This window comes from Heteronotia binoei, chromosome 9, assembly GCF_032191835.1.
Source record: "Heteronotia binoei isolate CCM8104 ecotype False Entrance Well chromosome 9, APGP_CSIRO_Hbin_v1, whole genome shotgun sequence".
NCBI classification, from domain to species: Eukaryota; Metazoa; Chordata; class Lepidosauria; order Squamata; family Gekkonidae; genus Heteronotia; species Heteronotia binoei.
In genome coordinates, this window is record NC_083231.1 from 36285836 (window position 1) to 36304261 (window position 18426).

At 38.8% G+C, this 18426-nt stretch overlaps 1 protein-coding gene across 1 annotated transcript; it reads left to right on the forward strand.

The window, feature by feature from the left end:
* Nucleotides 1–385: 385 nt before the first annotated feature.
* CASP3 (caspase 3) lies at nt 386–11148 on the forward strand. Its single transcript, XM_060246473.1, has 6 exons — nt 386–511; nt 1344–1468; nt 2363–2491; nt 3977–4152; nt 8388–8502; nt 9169–11148. The coding sequence occupies exons 1-6, from the start codon at nt 438–440 to the stop codon at nt 9393–9395; spliced, it is 846 nt and encodes a 281-aa protein (XP_060102456.1). The 5' UTR covers nt 386–437; the 3' UTR covers nt 9396–11148.
* The last annotated feature ends 7278 nt before the right edge of the window (nt 11149–18426 follow it).

Consider the following 18426-nt stretch of genomic DNA (forward strand, 5'->3'; position numbering starts at 1 on the left):
AATATTGTAAGTGTCCCCTTGCCTGTTTCTTCTTTTAGTATTTAGGGCAGATCTGGTCCTCAGCATAACTTCAATACTAATGTTCCTTAAGAATCATTATCCATTAAACATTAAAACTGGATAATGCATTAGAATTGTACTCTTCTTATCGGATGCAAATTGAGGACCTCATGTTTGAACTAATTCACTTGATACTTGAGAGATTGTCACCTAGTTTGAGGCTCTTTGTCTGATTATATGAGAAAGATGAAATTCTGATAAGTAATTGAAAATTGAAAACATTTCAGTGTTCTAAATCACATTCATGTTGTTGATACTGAAGAAAAACACTCAAACAGCACTGGTGGTATGTTTAAGAAATAATATGGAAAAGATGCCTACTATGCACAAAATACACTTTTGATATTTTTGCCCTCTGTTTACAGTTAGGAGCTGCAATGGCGGACATAAACCATATACTGAAATTGTCAGAAACTTTGACAGATGCAAAAAAAATCTCTGGTTCTGAAGGGTGAGTGTGGCTTTTGGTGGTATTTTTTGTATAGGTTGCTTTCTTCTTGCTCGTTGGGAAATGGTATTGTCTCCTGATTATCAGGGGTCCTTGGACTGGTCTCTGAACAAGCTTTTTTTTTTGAGGGAAGGGAGATAAAAAATTGGAGGGAACTTATTTTACTGCTGTTCACTACATGTTATGGGGTGCATAGAATCATACTATTTGGCATGGATATATATGCCTGAGCTTTCTATAAGCAAAATACATTGAACTCTTCAGTAGTGCTTCATCCTTTAAATTGCTATTTTTTCCTACTGGGGAAACTGAAAAAAAGTTTTTAGAGAGAAAAGGGATTTATTTCCCCCACCCTCCACAGCCAAATTTGTTTTTTCTCTCCCTGCGCGCCCCCCCCCCCCCCCGGCCTTTACATATCTACTCCTCCTAACTTGTAGGCAGTGAGGTATGGATTTTACATCAATCCTACCACTCCACTGATAAAAGTTAATTCATTTGTTTATTAAAGTAGTGTACTCCCATCTTTCTTTTTGGCCCAAGTTTGAAGTCTTCTTCCACTTAAGAGCTGCTTAAGTAGGAAGAGAAGCCAGTTAGTAGTTGGAGCCACCCCATCTCCAGTATTTCAAAGTTAAGAAGTATTTCAGTGATTTTATTTACTTACGCACAGTTCTCTCAGATGTACAGTGCAGCTAGTTTTTGCCAGCTGTTCCTCATTCCATGACTTTATAATAATCTGTACTTGTGCAAAGGTATAAATCAGAAGATCGGATTTACTGTTTGCTTTATTCAAATGCTTTAAAGATTTTATGTTGTGTTTTATCTTATTTTCTTATAGGAAGAGCATACCTGTCAGCAAATCTGTTGACTCAGTGATACAGGCAGATGAGAGTTACAGAATGGATCATGCAGAAATGGGGCTGTGTGTATTGGTCAACAATAAAAATTTCCATCCTGCTACAGGTATAGATTGTCTTTATATTTCATGCATGCACACTTGCTCTCTGCCTTATTGAAAGTGAAAAGAGTGACACACACACCCAACTGCTGAGGGTCAAGAATAGCATAAAATGGAAGCCACAGCTGGAGTGGTAAGCCAGTGAAAATTGCTCACGAGTTTTTGCAAAAGCACCTCTTATCAGCTTGCCTCAAGGGCAGGGAATATTATCTGCCTTATTGTTGTGAACAAATGCATTTTCATAAACTTTGTTTGGAGCAAATCTTCAAAGTTAATAAAGTGTTCAATTTTTGTGACTTTGTTTTCACAAGCCTCTTTAGAGCCCCTGTGGGCAGCTATGGGAAAAGATGGGATATAACTTTTTAAATAAAACAAACATTAGTTTTTACTTCAACGTAATATAATTACAATTGTTCAGCTCTTTTGAGTGACCTCAGTACAGTTGTGTGGTAATCAAACCTCTGTAGTGATGGGCTTTTTTCCTCTTCTGTCTTTTTAAGCTTTAACAAGCTGACCAGTAAAACTGTTAGAATAATTTAGTACAGTAAATCGTGACATAGCTATAGCCACTCCATGCCCTCTAAAGTTTATGTGATCAATTCTTGGAACTTGCTTATCAAGAGATTTGCTGACTATCTTGCATTTGCTGGTTAATCATCCAACTCCTTTAAAATATTTTTTTCACAAAGATATTATGTGTCCATTATTTTCATTCCTGTTGTGTGTTCAGTATCAAATTGATGCCATACTTTAAATTTTTGTGGGAGAGGAAAATCTTCCACTATCAACTATTCTGTTCCATATTTTACTAGTGTAAGTAGAACTTTTCCTCTGATACAAATAGTTCTACAATAGCAGATTATTTTGGGAATCTAACTGACATTTCCCCCCTTTTAAAGGGATGGCATATCGATCTGGTACAGATTCAGATGCTGCAAGTGTTATAGAAACTTTCAGGACCTTGGGTTATACTGTCAAGCCATATAATGATCTTACATGTAAACAGATGGTTGATGTTCTGCAGAATGGTGAGTAGCTACTTACTAGGCTGGTTCTAATTGTGCATGGAAAGCTGAGTACAGACTGCTGGCTCAGGGCAGCAGCATGCCACCCCAGAAGTGAGCTGGCAGAAATTGGAACACCCTGGAGCATCCAGATGACCCGCAGAACAGGCGCTACAGGGGGAGTGTCTAGAGCGCTCACATGCCCTGGGCACTTTCCAAACACCTCCCAGTCATCCAGACAACCGGGGAGGTGCCCCAGTGAAAAGGTACCACTTTGCAAGTGGTACCTTTTTGAGCTGGCTGGAGGTGAGTTGGGGCAGGAGTAGGACAGCAGGCAGATGTGTGCGTTTGGACGCTCTTTTGGGGGGCGCTCACCTGCTGTCCCTGGGTTGCCCATCTGAACACAGCCATAAAGTACAATAACCTAATTTTTAATGTTTTAGTTTCAGTGGATATTAAATTAACTTTTGAGCATTCTACTTGTAAAGGCTTCTTAATGACAGGGAAGGGTTTATGTAGCAGTTGATTACATGCACTGTTGTAGCATGTGCCACCACAACACAGATTTACTTCTTTAGCACAGTGTTACTGTTAGAGAAGAGGAGGCACTTTTTTTTAAGGGAATGTATGCATGCATTGTGAATCACTGATTGCAGACCCAGCAGCAAGATGTCAGTTTTACCTCCATTCAACTCCCTGCTGTGTATATAGATCTCAACCTAGAGAATAGTTTACATGCATAAGCCTACTTCCATTTGCAGATAGACTTTATTAGCCTTCAATGAATTTTTAAATTAATGCAATGTGAATGCAATATACTGTTCAAAACCTAATTTTTGGAGAAATGTTTCTCCAACAGCAGGGGCGCATTTTCAGTCCATTCCAACTGGATTTTACTGGCAAAATTCTGTTGGAAAGTGGATTGAAAGTTCATTATTTAGTGAGTGTGATCACAGCCTAATTCTAGAAAATCTGTCCTAGAAAGAAGAGGCTGTCCCTGCCTCTTATTTATCAATGGGCTATATAGCATCTTAATAAAATTTATCTCTTAGTGTATTAATACTACAGACAGAGGTACCTTATGGAGAGTTTTAGGAAGTGTGTTTGATTGCAAGTCCCAACTTATGTTAAAATTGCCAGTGTTTTGTAAGCCCTCAGGTACAGTCTTCTTATTCTTCAATAGAGGCTAATAAGCCTAAGTTCCAATACACATAAGTATTGATCTTTTGGTCACTCACATCATGCACTGCTTATGGCTTTGTGCCTAGCTACTTCTGATGCTGCTTGTCCCAGAGACCATCACAGCTACAAAATCACTAGTGGTGCTTTGGTCGAGGGCTTAAGTGTGGCTACCACAACCTGTGTAGCCTAACTTAAGAAAAACAAGATTTGACTATATTAAAAATGAAGTATGTGATTGACTGAAACCACTTGATCCATGGAAAAAATGTCAGACTGGTCTCTTGGATTTCTGATATTTAATCTCACTCTTTATCTTCCTTTTTTAAGTTTCCAAGGATGATCACAGCAAGGAGAATTGCCTTGTGTGTGTCTTGTTAAGCCACGGAGAGGATGGCCTGATCTACGGTACAGATGGCCCCTTGGAGCTAAAAATGCTTACAGGCCTGTTCAGAGGAGACAGGTGCAAAACCTTAGCAGGAAAGCCAAAACTCTTCTTTATTCAGGTAACTTTACAAAGTTGTCAGATGGCTAGATTTGTGATAGCAGGCTACCACTGAAGTTGATGAAATGTTACATTGTGTATACATGCATAGAGTGGCAGGTAAGAAGATATAAAATACATTCATCCATCTACATTACCAGTTACTCTTAGGTTCTGGTATATTTTATCTTTCAATTCCATCCCTGCTTCTTCGTTCTGATAATCCAAAAGAAAAGGACACATTAAAATGGTAGAAGAAAACTACATCGCAACATATTAAAATTAGCTGTTCTGCATAAGCCTGGCCACTGGGAGATCAAATAGGAAATTTATGGTGATTTCAGAAAGCACAAATTTTGGTAAACTTTTAAGGGAAGAGAGTGCCAAGAATGCCTCTTTATGGTCTTTGCATACATGATACATAGGTTAAAAAGAAAAGTCAATAAGGCCTGTTTGGAAAATCTTAAAAGGCTGTGATGAATTGTAGCAAAGAAGACAGTGTTCAGAGCTTTATAAATCAGCACCTTGAATTGTGCCTAATGGGGAGTCTGTGCAGATGTCAGAGCATTAGGGTTGCTTGCTTGTGGCAGCTCATTCATGTCAAGAGAGAAAAACAGTAGTCTAGCCTTGGAATTAGAATGTCATGACTAAATAATATATTGCTTATCAATTTGATCTACACATAGCATAGGAGAAGAGCTGTGAACTTCACAGGGCAGATCCCAAGGAAACTAAATAACTTGTTCATCATGATCTCATAACATTACTGCCAGTGACTGCTGGTATCATTCTTGTCCAGAATGCCTGTGAAGTGTAGGTTTTGCCACTAAAGCCTCAGAATCTGTGCTTTTTAAATTGGGAAATAAGCTCAGGGTTATAATTTTCTAATGTCTTTGTTTCATTCATCTGCAGAATAATGCAGTAGTTTGTGAGTAACTGATGGCATTTTTTTACATATTTTGCATACCTTTTGTAACATTACCCACTTTTCATTAAAATTAACAAACATAATTTGACAGAGGCCTGACTTTGTCAAACAGTTTGTAAACTATGGATGCTTCTGCAAAATTATTTTCTGAGCAATGTGTTCACTGAGAAAATTGTTTAGGTCAGTAATTGTAAAACTTTTACAACCCAAGAACCCCTATTTTGATCTAAAATTTTTGCGGACTCCTGAGCACTTCCCCTGATCCTGGCTGGCACCTACCAGATAGCCCCAATTTCACAGCATGACTTGTAGATTTTCCAACCATTCAAAACAATGGCAAGAGTCACATCAGCTAAACATGTTGCTTTTCAAGCAAGTTTAAGGGAAATGCTTGCATTTTCTTTACTTGGCTCACATCAGAGCTCAAAGGGCAACTGATTGTAGAAGTCACAACTCAGTAGGCCCTGACTCAAGTTCTAATCAGTCTGTCTCACTGACTGGAAAGGAATTCACACCCAAGCAGCAAGGGATTTCCTTGTTGATTAATAACTTCTAGTGAGAGGCCAGCTGAAGTGCATGTGAAGGCGCCTGGAAAAAATTCAGAACTACTTTGTGGAACAGAAGAATATTGTACACAACCCTAAACTTCCATAGTCAACTGAAAACTATCATTGGCTGCTACTGTCGGTAGATGCAGAGTGGTGTGTCTCTGCTGCTGTGCTGAAATCATTTGCATTGGAAAATACAGTGAGAACAAGTCCAGTTTTATACTAAAAATAGCTGTCATGATTGTATTAGCATTAGGGCTTTCTTGCTGCCACTGAATCAGAGTTCCTGAGGCTGAGCTGTTGGTTCCAGCAATTCAGCGCATATTCTTGCTAATGGTGTAAGGTGAATCTGTAAATGAATTTTAAGATGGGAGGGACGGTGGCTCAGTGGTAGAGTATCTGCTTGGTAAGCAGAAGGTCCCAGGTTCAATCCCCGGCATCTCCAACTAAAACAGGTCCAGGCAAATAGGTGTGAAAAACCTCAGCTTGAGATCCTGGAGAGCCGCTGCCAGTCTGAGTAGACAGTACTGACTTTCATGGACCGAGGGTCTGATTCAGTAGAAGGCAGCTTCATATATTCATATATATTTTCATGGAACATTTCTGGAAATTTTGAAGCAATGGGGGGAAATTGGTGTTTTTTCTGGTGGGGGTTTTTCTTCCAGAAAAAAAAACTGGAGAACATTTGAAATATATGCACTATTTAGTTTCCATCAAGCCCAACTGTAGTTTAATGATTGAACAACTTAGAATGTATAATTAATAACTGTGCATAAGTGTCAGAGTACAAATTTGTTATATAAAAGTTATGTTTTGCTTTTTTTGTTTTCTGTAAGGACAAATGCAAATGTATTCAATATTTAAGAGAGTTGCAAAACCGGTATCTTAATTCTTATTATTTCAGAGGAAGAAAAAAAATAAGATTGCAAACAGATTCTATGGTAAACAAAAGAAAGTATGTTGTTTGGATAGAAATACACTCATACAGTTGCAGTCTGTAGGATATCAAGCACTGAGGACACAGATTTCTTTAAGAATGCATTATACACTATTAACCATTGCCAAAATTATTTAAAAAACGATATTCTTGACAATAGGTTGTAAATATCTCTAGTTTACGGAGTTATTTTTGTCTGATGCCCTGTACTTTTACATAAATATGTTCATGCTACACCATTTGAGTAATACCTTGTCTTTAAAATGTCAATCATTACCGGGGGGGGGGGGGGGGGGAGAATCACAGGAATTTTTTTTAGTGCTTCCCAAAATTTCCCACATCGATCCATGACTGGTTCCTGGTTTCATATGTAAAGTGAATGTGTGATGGCTGTTTCTTACAGATTACATATATTCACTGCAACGTGTGAACAGAATTTCCCAACAAAAAAAACCCCTCAGACTTTTGAATGCTATACATAGTGAGTGAAAAAACCTTGTCTTAAGAAGCATTCTACTTTTTCCAAAGGAGAAAATATTTTGAGTATTTTCCTCCAGAACACTCATGCAATGAAAAAAAATATTCAGGGAGGGGGGGAATTGAGGGTTTATTAAAATGAACTTTTCCTTCCCCCCCCCCCGCCCCTAGGATTCACATTATTAAGTTAGATTACTGTAGTTAGTGACAGCTTTTTGCCCTGTTTAGTGTAGTGGTTAAGATTAGAAACTCAATCTCTTTCTCCTGACCTGAACACATATTGACCCAATCAATGTGCAGATAGTTAAAATAACCTGTTATGACAGTTTTTACATCTAGCCGGTGTCTTAAATTCTTTCATCATTTTATAATCATCCTTTGTCTTTTGAGCCAGTGGGTGTCAAACTCATTTGTTATGAGGGCCGGATCTGATATAAATGAGACCTTGTTGGGCCGGGGCTGGGCCATGTGCATACCTATTTAAGATTAGGTAGCCGAGAGGTACCCGTGGCGCAGAGTGGTAAAGCTGCAGTACTGCAGTCTGCTCACAACCTGAGTTCGATCCCAGTGGAAGCTGATTCAGGTAGCCGGCTCCAGGTTGACTCAGCCTTCCATCCTTCCAAGGTTGGTAAAATGAGTACCCAGCTAGCTGGAGAGGAAGTGTAGATGACTGGGGAAGGCAATGGCAAACCACCCTGTAAAAAGTCTGCCGTGAAAATGTTGTGAAAGCAGCCTCACCCCAGAGTCGAAAACCACTGGTGCTTGCACAGGGGGCTACCTTTACCGTTTTAGCAGAGAGATAAATTTTATAAAGAACAGACAAACACAAATATATGTATATTTTAAATTAAAACATGCTTTAAATGTTAGCACTCAATGGTCTTAAAGATGCTTTCTTTGTATTTCTCCCATGGGATTCATGGAACTTTAAGTCTCTGGGGAAAGGCCCACTCAAAACAAACAAACAGCAGTTCCCCAGCAACCACACAAACTCACACTCTCTCTTCCCACAGAGTAGCACCCAGTTGATTTTCCCAGCTGTTAAGAAAAAGGCAGAAAGAAAAGACAAACACTCACCTTTCAGCAGCATGCCTTTCCTCTTTCTCCCAGAGCTCAACTGTTGTTGGTGCACACAGCAGCTTGAGATGTGAAGAGATTGCAAAGAAAGTTCAGGTTTGAAACTCAGTCTAGCCTTGGGAAGTCTTACAGGTCTTCTCCAGCTACATGTTTCTTGCATTTTTATTTTTCATTATTATTGTTTTAGAAATAGCCTTTTCCTTGAGTGTGGTGTTTGGATTTAGTTTATGCTGTTTTTTATTAGCAAAGATTGACAATATTTAAAGTTTCTTTTCTACTTTGTTGAGTAGGCTTGTAGGGGAACAGAGCTTGATTCTGGCGTTGAAAAAGACGGACCAGAAGAAAACATCTGCCAGAAAATACCAGTGGAAGCGGATTTCTTATATGCATATTCCACTGCTCCTGGTAAGATAAATTACTGGAAGATTCAGCCTTGAGTTCAAAATACACAGATGGTTTTATAATTGCTAGAAAAGTTAATTCAGTACTGTATATTTTGAAGCAATTTCTAAACAGCATTTGTTTTGTTTAATTTACTGTACATGCTGTGAAGCTACCATGATAACGTTCTTTTTTCAGGATTGTACTTTTCCCAGAACAGTTTTGGTGCAGAAATATTCATACATGTATATAGGGCAGCCTGTGTGGCAAGTCGAGTAAACTATATACTTGAAAGATTCTGTACTGGTTCCAATTTAGTAGACCAATTAAAGGGTGATTTTGAATCTACACTTCTTACAGAGGATGCTTGGGACTAAGGGACAGTACAGCAGACTTCAGACTAGGTCATATAAAGACAGAATGAGATAAATACGAGGCCATTCAGTAAATGGAATGGATTCCATTATTTTAGTCAACCCTTTCTAGGTAGGAATTGTGCTGTGCAATGCTAGTTTTAGTTAATCTATATGTAAATTCTTTATTTAATACCTCTTGACTTCTTTCTTATTAAAAAAAACTACTTGAAGAGACAAGCCTATGTCTGACTACTAATGGTTATGTTTTAAAGAACATTATGTTGGATTATATTTGATACATTTTTGTGTTTTGTTTGTTTTTGTCCTTCCATAGGCTACTATTCTTGGAGAAACTCATCAGATGGCTCCTGGTTTATACAGTCTCTGTGTGTGATGTTGAAACAGTATGCTAAAAAACTTGAAATTATGCAGATTCTAACACGTGTAAATCGCAAGGTTGCAGAATTCAGTTCTTGTTCAATCCGGGCAGACTTCCATGGAAAAAAGCAGATCCCCTGTATTGTGTCCATGCTCACAAAAGATTTTTACTTTCCTCATTAAAGAAGCTTTCCTTGTGAAAGCTAGCAGAAAACAGAGCACCTGATGCCATTTTCAAATCTGAGCTAGTACTCAGTCTCTTGTGCCTATGCTGCATTAAAGAAGCTTTAGGATCTAGATAGATTTAAACATTTTACCACTGGAACTCTGGGATACTTTGCTAGAGTTCAGAAATTCTAACAAGGGAAATGGATATATTTAGGTTTGAAGCAGTGCTCTGATACATTGATGATAGAAATCTGGTAGATGGTAGAAGCAGATAAAATTACATATCCTGTGATAGTAATCTTCATTCTGGCAGCAATAAGAGTAAGAAAAATTGTGTCACTTCCAGGGCAACCTGATTAGTTTTGGTAATAATGTTGCATCCCAGTTCTAAATGTGTTTACCTGGATGTAAACCTCTTTGATATAGTGGATTTTCCCTCAAGTGAATATAGTAACTTAATCGTGTAAAATACTGGCTTCATATGCAATCATGTAGCAAAAGTTTGGCTTTCAAGTAGCAAAAGCCACTTTGGCCACCTTAGAGTACTATTTATATGCCAGGAATTTTGAAGTTAAATTAAGGGTATTGATATTGTACATTTAAAAATAACTGATTTCCCCCCACTTTTTAAAATTTGCATTTACTAGGTAAGGAATGCTAGTTGAAACTCTGAATTCTTGCAGGATTGAAAACCTGTAAAGTTTTTTTATTGCAAATTGCAAATTCATTTTTTTTATAAATCCTGTTCTAGACTTAGATTTTGTGCATGTAGTGTTTTTGTGCATAGAACAAATTTAAAATACTTCTGTTAAAATTTTGTAGTTCTGTATTGGTAACAAATGTAAACAAAAGCAGTACGTGAAAACCCATTTTGACTTTGAATTGTAGCATGTTTAAGAATAATAGAGTGGACATCGTTGTGTATAGTAGAATTTCACTTCAGGATTGAATTATGTTTTTTCTTCAGGCACTTAATGAAAACTTGTATGTGCTACTTATGAGTGCTAGTGAGGTTATCTCCCATCTGATCACCTGAGTTTGATTATTTGCAGTGTTTAGAGAAAAGAATGAAAATTCTCCACAGCACAATCAAGCTAGCTGTTTGTTTCTCTGTACCCTGATTCATAGGGAGAAAAAGGAATGGATCCTATGAATCTGTTCCACTAACAGTGAAACCTTCCTCCCATAAAAGGAGATTGTTAAGATACAATGGATTCCTAATATCTAACTTGGTGTACAAAATAGCTCACAAGGCTTACAAAAGCCAGTGGAGCTGGTTCTATTGGTGTGTGATTAGTGTAGATGTCTAACAGGGTGCAATCTCAGTCTAGCTGCCTACACAAATATACATGGTGTAAGTCTCTGGGGAAAGGCTATTCAGTTGGTTAAATGGATTTCTGGTGGAAGTCACCTTGTCACTCTTCCTAACTGCTGACTGGTACTGTAAGAGTGCAAGTGAAATAGTAAGCGTTCAATTGGCATTACTTAATAAATGTTTATTCTTTTGAACTATGGCTATCTCAGTGCATCAGTTAATTATACAGAGAACTAGAGAAGTTAAAAAAAAGTTGAACATCAGGTGCTTGAAATCAATCTATAGAAGACATTTCCAATATGTATAAGCAATGACTGTAACTTGACCTTATTTCAAATTCAATTTCTTTGAAAACTTCTTTGTGAATTTTTAACTTATATTTAATAACTTATGTTTGTGACTGTACTGTAACCTTCACATGAGAATCTAATAAATCATGTGCATTGTTTTTAATTGGCTTAGTCAATTTCTCATTTTTACCAGTAAAATTACATCTGTAAGAATTCTTACTGATACCAGCTTATCATAATCAGGCCTTTTTAAAAAAATCTAGAAGAATATTCAAGTTTACTTCATTTATACCTTATCTTTTTTCCCTAGTGGAGATCTTTTCATTTTATTTTCACAACATGTCTTGTAAATTAGATTGGGCTGAGACTGTATGACTGGTTTCAGCACACTTCTGCAGCAGAGTGGAGATTCAAACCTGGATCTCCCAGATCCTGATCTGACACTAACCACAAACCATACTGGTGTATTATAGTTTCCATGGCAATTGTTCTTCCATTTGGACTTTGTCCCATTGAGAAGGCCCTGACTCACCAAGTCTGCAGGGGATATATATTTACCCATATTTACTTTCCTTTCTTATCTAGTCTTCCTTTAGTGGTGACCAAAGTTCCCTCTAAGATGCAGTCTTGTGAGCAAAAATTTCACTTTTTGAGTTACTGGTATTAAAGTTGTGAGTTACTGCATAAATTAGTGTGCTCTGGGGTCATCCTTCCTGAGCTAAGACAAAAATGTGCAAACTGGAGGCTAAAAATCTGTGAGCTAGCTCACTTTAACTCAGCCTAGAGGGAACACTGGTGGTGACCTCAGGAACTCAGGTGATCCTGTTGTGAGTTTCTAGTTAACTAGCAAAATAATTGTTTGGTTCCAAAAGAGTTAATTCAGCTAATTTAAAAAATTGCACCCTTAACAGGTGTGAAAATATCCAGATCTCCTTCAGATAATTTTTAAAGTCCATCAGAGCAGATGTTGTTAGAATACTACAGGGTCAGATGATTCCTGCATAGGTGGTGATTTCTCTTCTTGCTTCTGCAGTTAACTTTTTAGAGCATTGTCAACCTACCTGACTCTGGAAACACACTCAAAAGTAGGTTACAATGGTGATACCAATATATAATTAAACATCCACAAGAACAAATGGATCTATCATCAAAAACAAGCAGCTGAACACCCTCCTGAATAACTGCCATTTGGGTTGCCAGCTCCAGGTTGGGAAATACCTGGAGATTTTGGGACTGGACCCTGAGATAGGTGGGATTTGGAGAGGAGAGAGACTTCAATGGGGTGTGATGCTATAGAGTTCACTTTGCAAAGTGGCCATTTTTGCCAGGTGAACTGATATAATAGGAGATCTCCAGCCACCGCCTGCCTGCCATGTGGAATCTCAGCAAAATAGACATATTTAACATTTTTGAGAAGGCCATTTGAGCCAGTTTGGTGTAGTGGTTAAGTGTGCAGACTCTTATCTGGGAGAACCGGGTTTGATTTCTCACTCCTTGCAGCTGCTGGAATGGCCTTGGGTTAGCCATAGCTCTCAAGAAAGTTGTCCTTGAAAGGGCAGCTTCTGTGAGAGCCCTCTCAACCTCACCCACCTCACAGGGTGTCTGTTGGGGGAGGAAGTTAAAGGAGATTGTGAGCCACTCTGAGATTTGGGGTGGAGGGAAGGATATAAATCCAATATCTTCTTTTAAATAGGAACAGCCACTAAAAACGTTTTAGTCTTAGCTAAGTAGACAGTTTGACAACCCTCCATGAAGAAATTCCTCAGAAGAGTAAAGCTGCCATGTATGACATTTTTAAAGAGTTTGTAATAATGATTTTTATAGATAAATTAAAAAGTACAATGAAGTTGAAATTCTACATGAAATTGACCAGTATGACGCTATGTGTTTTTTTTAAAAGAAAGCAAGATATTCCAGGGTGTTCATTAAATATATTTAATGTGTATTTTATTATAGAAATAAGCTTATGCTGGTGATAAAGCAAAAAAGCGAAACAGGAAAAATAAAATCAATGGATCCTGTTGCGCTACACTACAGCTTTAAGCAGCTGCGGAAGCATTTTTTGTAAGCAGCTTGAGAAGGAACGTTTTTGGTGCGAATATATAGAAATTTGCAATATTCCATACTTTTTTCTTGGCTTATGGTTTGGTGCCTATATAATAACTGAGAAGTGCAATATAAGAGTGGTGAAATTGACTTTATTGAAGAATATTCCAGTTGTATTAAGTACTTGAAAGCCAAACATACATGGAGCCGGTTTGGCTTTTCTTCTCTATTCTATCTGTGTGACTCTATTGTGTTGTGGTTGAATCCCCATCTGGGGGCAGGGGATCCCTAGTTTGTAGGCCCTCCGCTTCAGGGTTATCAGAAACGGGGGAAAGGGGGGATTGAATGTCTGCTGGACACTCCATTGTATCTTATGGAAAGTGGTCTCCATAGTGTGTAATGGATAATCGATACATGGGAATCTGGGGCTTGGGGGCAATTTTTTTGAGGAAGAGGCACCAAATGTTCATCATTTTTGAGGAAGAGGCACCAAATCCTCAAATATTGGACCAAGAGGTCTAATTCTATGAGCCCTAAAAGAAGGTGTCCCCATCCCTCGTTATTTCCAATGAAGGGAAGGCATTTAAAAGGCACATGGTCCCTTTAAATGTGATGCTCCTGGCTCCACCCCCAAAGTCCCCAGATATTTCCTGAGTCCTGCCTGGCAATCCTACCTGCAGGTATGTGGTTGCAGGACATGACAGGCTTTAAGGTGCAGAGTTTTCAAAATAGATGTATATACATCATGCAGCCATCCCATCTAGTAGAAAGCAGGCTGCTGCATTTTGCACTACTCCCAAATTCTTCAAGGACAGTCCTTAGACTATTACAGTAGTCTAACCTCAAGATTACTGTTGCATGGACCAGCATTGCCAGATACACTGGCTCAGAGAAAGGGATCAGCCTGTGAACTAGATGTAACTGGCAGAATGAACTTTCTACTGCCTCCCTAACCTGTTCCTTGAGTAAAAAGAGCTGAATCTAAAGCTACCCAAAAGCTCTTACATGAATCTGACAAGTAAACTTACCTCACCACAAGTGGGTAGCACAATCCTCAAAGACCCAGTTTTGCCAACCAGTATCAATTTATTCTACTTTATGGGAGGCAACTGCAGCTTGATGCTACGTGCACATAGCAGGGTACAACCATATTTTCCTGCTGGCATTTATTTGTGCAAGTTCTTTCAAAGAGACGTTTCAGGTACTGGTGGTTATGACAACAAGCATATGCCTGTGAGTTATTGGGGCTTGCTCTGATAGTCTTGTACAGCAAGACCCTGAGTAACACAGGGTTGCCAACTTCCAGGGACCTGGAGATCTCCCAGAATTACAACTGATATCCAGAAAAAAAGAGAACAATTCCCCTGGAGAAAATGGCCACTTTGGAGGGTCGAGTCTATGGCATTATAAGCCACTGAAGTTCCTTTGCTCCCTAAAATCCTGCTGTCCATAGGCTCCCCTCCCCGCAAATCTCCAAGAATTTCCCTATTCATTAGTTTGCTGTCTTGCTTCTTGATCCCTTTCTTTAAAATCCCCCTTCTTCAGCATGTTCATATTCTTACCCTGACCTTGATAGCCCAGACAACTCTGATCTCCACAAATCTTAGAAAGCTAAGCAGGGCTGACCCTGGCAAGTATTTGGATGGGAGACCTTTAAGGAATATCAGGGCTGGAACGCAGAGCCACCTCTCTGAACATCCAAGTAGGGGCCGCCAGAAGTCAACCAGGCTTATGGATTATTTGATTTGAAGGAAAATGGAGTAGAGCTTTCCATTGCTTGAAGATTTGTCGAAGCAGGAGCTGCAAGTCGACTCCCTGTACTTTGGTGCTCTACTATCTTCCATGAATGCACTCTCTGAGAGTTTTGTCTATGTCTCTATGTATTTGTGTATTCTCACCATTAAAAAATTATTGTATTGCTATATGGTCTTAGTAATTGTTGGTCACTATAACCATTTGTGGTTGTGTGTATTCATTTACCAATGATCTCTCTCTGTTGTAAATAATTTCTGGTGACGAGAGAGTAGGCAGAAATTGGAGGATATATAAAAATGCAATTACACTAAGCCAGGGAAACTCAACTCACTTTTCTTACGCTTGTTACATCCAGAATACCTTCACACACACCCAAAATAAAATCTCCAAAGTATTGGCTACCACTGGATTCCCTTACTAGAGTCTACAGTCTCACAAAGAGTAACTAAGGCCACTCAATGCTGATCCTGTGAATTTAGGGGGAGGTATTTGTGAATTTCCAGCATTGCACAAGGGATTGGACTAGATGACCCTGGGGTCCCTTCCAACTCTATGATTCTATGATCACAGCTTATTTCATTTGGACACATATCAGCCTCCCCAGCCCTGTATCTCAGGGTCACAACTACCTCCAGACCTAGCTTTGTCCCTTCATACTGCTTAGGGTTGCCAAGTCCTACCTTGGTCTCAGCAGGGGACTCTGTACCATAGAGCTTGACCATTCATGGTGCAATTATGTCGCTTCCAGATGACATCACCTTATTGGGCACATTGTGTGCCGACAGAGCTCTTTGGGGGTGGGCAACCCCCGCCAACCAGCTCTGTGCCAAACCAGGGGGGCAACCCCGTCCCAAGCAGGAGCTTGGCAACCCTAATTACTGCTGACAAACTGAAGGGCATATTCTAGAGTCTCTCGACCCTAATATGTGTAAAAGGCATGAATCTTAAATAGAATTTGAAAGACTCCTTGAGACACAGACCAACAAATACTGATTTGTTGTTGTTGTTACTGTAAAGTCACAACTGATTTATAGTGACCCTGAAAGGTTTTCAAGGCAAGAAATGTACAGTGGTGATTTGCCATTGCCTGCTTCTACATAACAACCCTGGTATTCCTAGTGAAGGCCAACCCTGCTTAGCTTCTAAGATCTGATGAGATTGGGCTAGCCTGGGAGATCCAGGTCAGAGCTGTATACTGATGGTATTATATAAATACAATAATCCAAATTGTATTATATGTCTCAGCGCACATTACTGGAGAGTTCTATGTAGCTATCAGAGCATTACCACCAGGTGTCAGTAGAGAAACTGTAATAATCTGAACAAAATTTAAACCATCAAATGAATGTGTGATTACTTCCCAAAGATATGGTATTTTGGTTATTAATCTTGGGTAAGTCTAGATTAAGGTCTTCTTTAACTTCTGATTAAGTGTCTATGAACTATTTTATAATATTGCAAATACACATTTGAATACATAATGTGCAGGGTTACTTTAATTTGCTATTGGAAGAGAAAGAGAAGGATTTTTTTGCCCATTGCTGTATGGATACCTGCAAAGAAATAAACTGGGATTTATAGCTCTGGTCTGCTTCACAGAGGAAAGATTACCAAAGTGTATGTACCAGGGATGGCCAAACTGTGGCTCTTTTGCACAAATTGTGTGGCTCTCAAAGCCTCTACTGTCCTGATGGCCAGCTTGGAGGAGGCATTTCTGTCTTTAAATTGCTTCTCCAAGCCAAGCCAGCCAGTGGTTTAGAGAATGCATTTCCCTACCTCCTCCCTCCAACCCTAATTTCCTTTCCTTTCCTTTCCTTTCCTTTCCTTTCCTTTCCTTTCCTTTCCTTTCCTTTCCTTTCCTTTCCTTTCCTTTCCTTTCCTTTCCTTTCCTTTCCTTTCCTTTCCTTTCCTTTCCTTTCCTTTCCTTTCCTTTCCTTTCCTTTCCTTTCCTTTCCTTTCCTTCCCTTCCCTTCCCTTCCCTTCCCTTCCCTTCCCTTCCCTTCCCTTCCTTCCTTCCTTCCTTGTGGCTCTCAAACATCTGACGCTCATGACTTTCAGCTGTTAAACATCTGATGTTTATTCTATGTGGCTCTTACATTAAGCAAGTTTGGCCAGCCCTGGTATATACCATAAACAAAAATTAAGTCCTGTCAACAACGTAAGTGGTGCTAAAGAGAGAAAGGCAGGTATTCAAATGCTTTACTGACTCAATTTCTTTCAAGGTTTAGTAAATATATTGTGTCCGAAGCTTTTTTAACTTTGATAAATGTCAAACAAGTAAAACTCTGATAAATGTGTGAACATTTAAATGGTTGGAACAAAGGACCATGCAATGAAAATAATAGTATTGACTTGATATTTCTATGTAAACTTCCAATATATATAAGTTATAAAGTTGTGACCAAGACACAATGACAATTGCTAGTGCTATCATGCTATCTTTCTAGGCACACTCTCTTAATTTAACATCATTAGAAAGAAATCCAGAATCCTGATTTAAATCTGAATTGTTTTTACAGTAACAGGATAACACAGCTTCCCCTCTGAAACCTGTCCTTCAATAAAACTCCAATTTTAATTTTATAAAATGAAAATAATCATGAAGAAAATCTGAGATATAGACAGACACTATCTTCCTTTCCAAACTCAAGACTCATGGAAAAGAGTAAGAGTCCAGTAGCACCTTAAAAACTAACAAAATTTATGGCAGGGGATGAGCTTTCGTGAGTCACTGCTCACTTCTTCAGATGGCTACCCATTAATTTTTTTTGCATTCTCTTTTTTTTAATTAAACTTTTAAAAGCAATATACAACAAGTGCAATCAAATATTCACAAAATTTTGATTAAGACCATAGAGGTCCTGTTGGGTATGCCTCTTTAAAAAAAAAAAAAAAGGAAGCAAGAGAGTCTAGTGTCAAAGAGTGTTTTTTTAAAGTTGTTTGGCAAAGAAATGGCCTCCCTTCTTGGACTCTGACCTATGCATGCTGACCTATGACCTATGCATGCTACTCCAGGTTACCATAATCTCAAAACTAGATTATGGAACATCCCTTGAAGACAGTGCAGAAGCTACAATTAAATTCAAAATGTGCCAATGTAAATGTCAACAGAGTAAAGCACTGTGTACATGATCTCAAGCCTAAGATCTTTGTATTGGCTACCTGTTTGCTTATATGTTTAATGGAAGATTCTGGTTTTAACTTTTAAATCCCATCCTGATTTAGGACCTTAATGCCTTAGGCACCACCTTTCTTGACTTCAGTTGTCATGCTAGGATTCATGAATGGTGCTATTCCATAGGGTGGTGAGGTATGTTTCAGTTCCTGCTTGAGCCTATCTGTTGCTGCTTTGGTGCTTTGAAAGGGTCTGCCAGCTGTTTTTAATGGCCAGCTGTTCAAGAACCTACACAAAGCAGAACTGTATAAACAAGGATTTGAAACTGCCTGAATGCAATGCCAGCCCTTGGGTGGTTGTGTATCTTACTGGCTATCACTTTTGGATGGTTCCCCTTGGTTTTAATGTTTCTGTATTGTATCCCAATACTAATGGATTGTTTTAAGGATATAGTATGTAAAACCTGAGGAAGTCTGAGGTCTCTATGCAGAGGCAGGCAAACCAGCTCTGAAGGTCTCTTCCCTT

Excerpts from the sequence above, each read along its gene's own strand:
- CASP3 (XM_060246473.1), top strand. The coding sequence starts at position 438 with ATGGCGGACATAAACCATATACTGAAATTGTCAGAAACTTTGACAGAT. Across the intron at positions 1,469-2,362 it reads AAATTTCCATCCTGCTACAG|GGATGGCATATCGATCTGGT; the intron begins GTATAGATTGTC and ends CCCCTTTTAAAG. Across the intron at positions 8,503-9,168 it reads TGCATATTCCACTGCTCCTG|GCTACTATTCTTGGAGAAAC; the intron begins GTAAGATAAATT and ends GTCCTTCCATAG.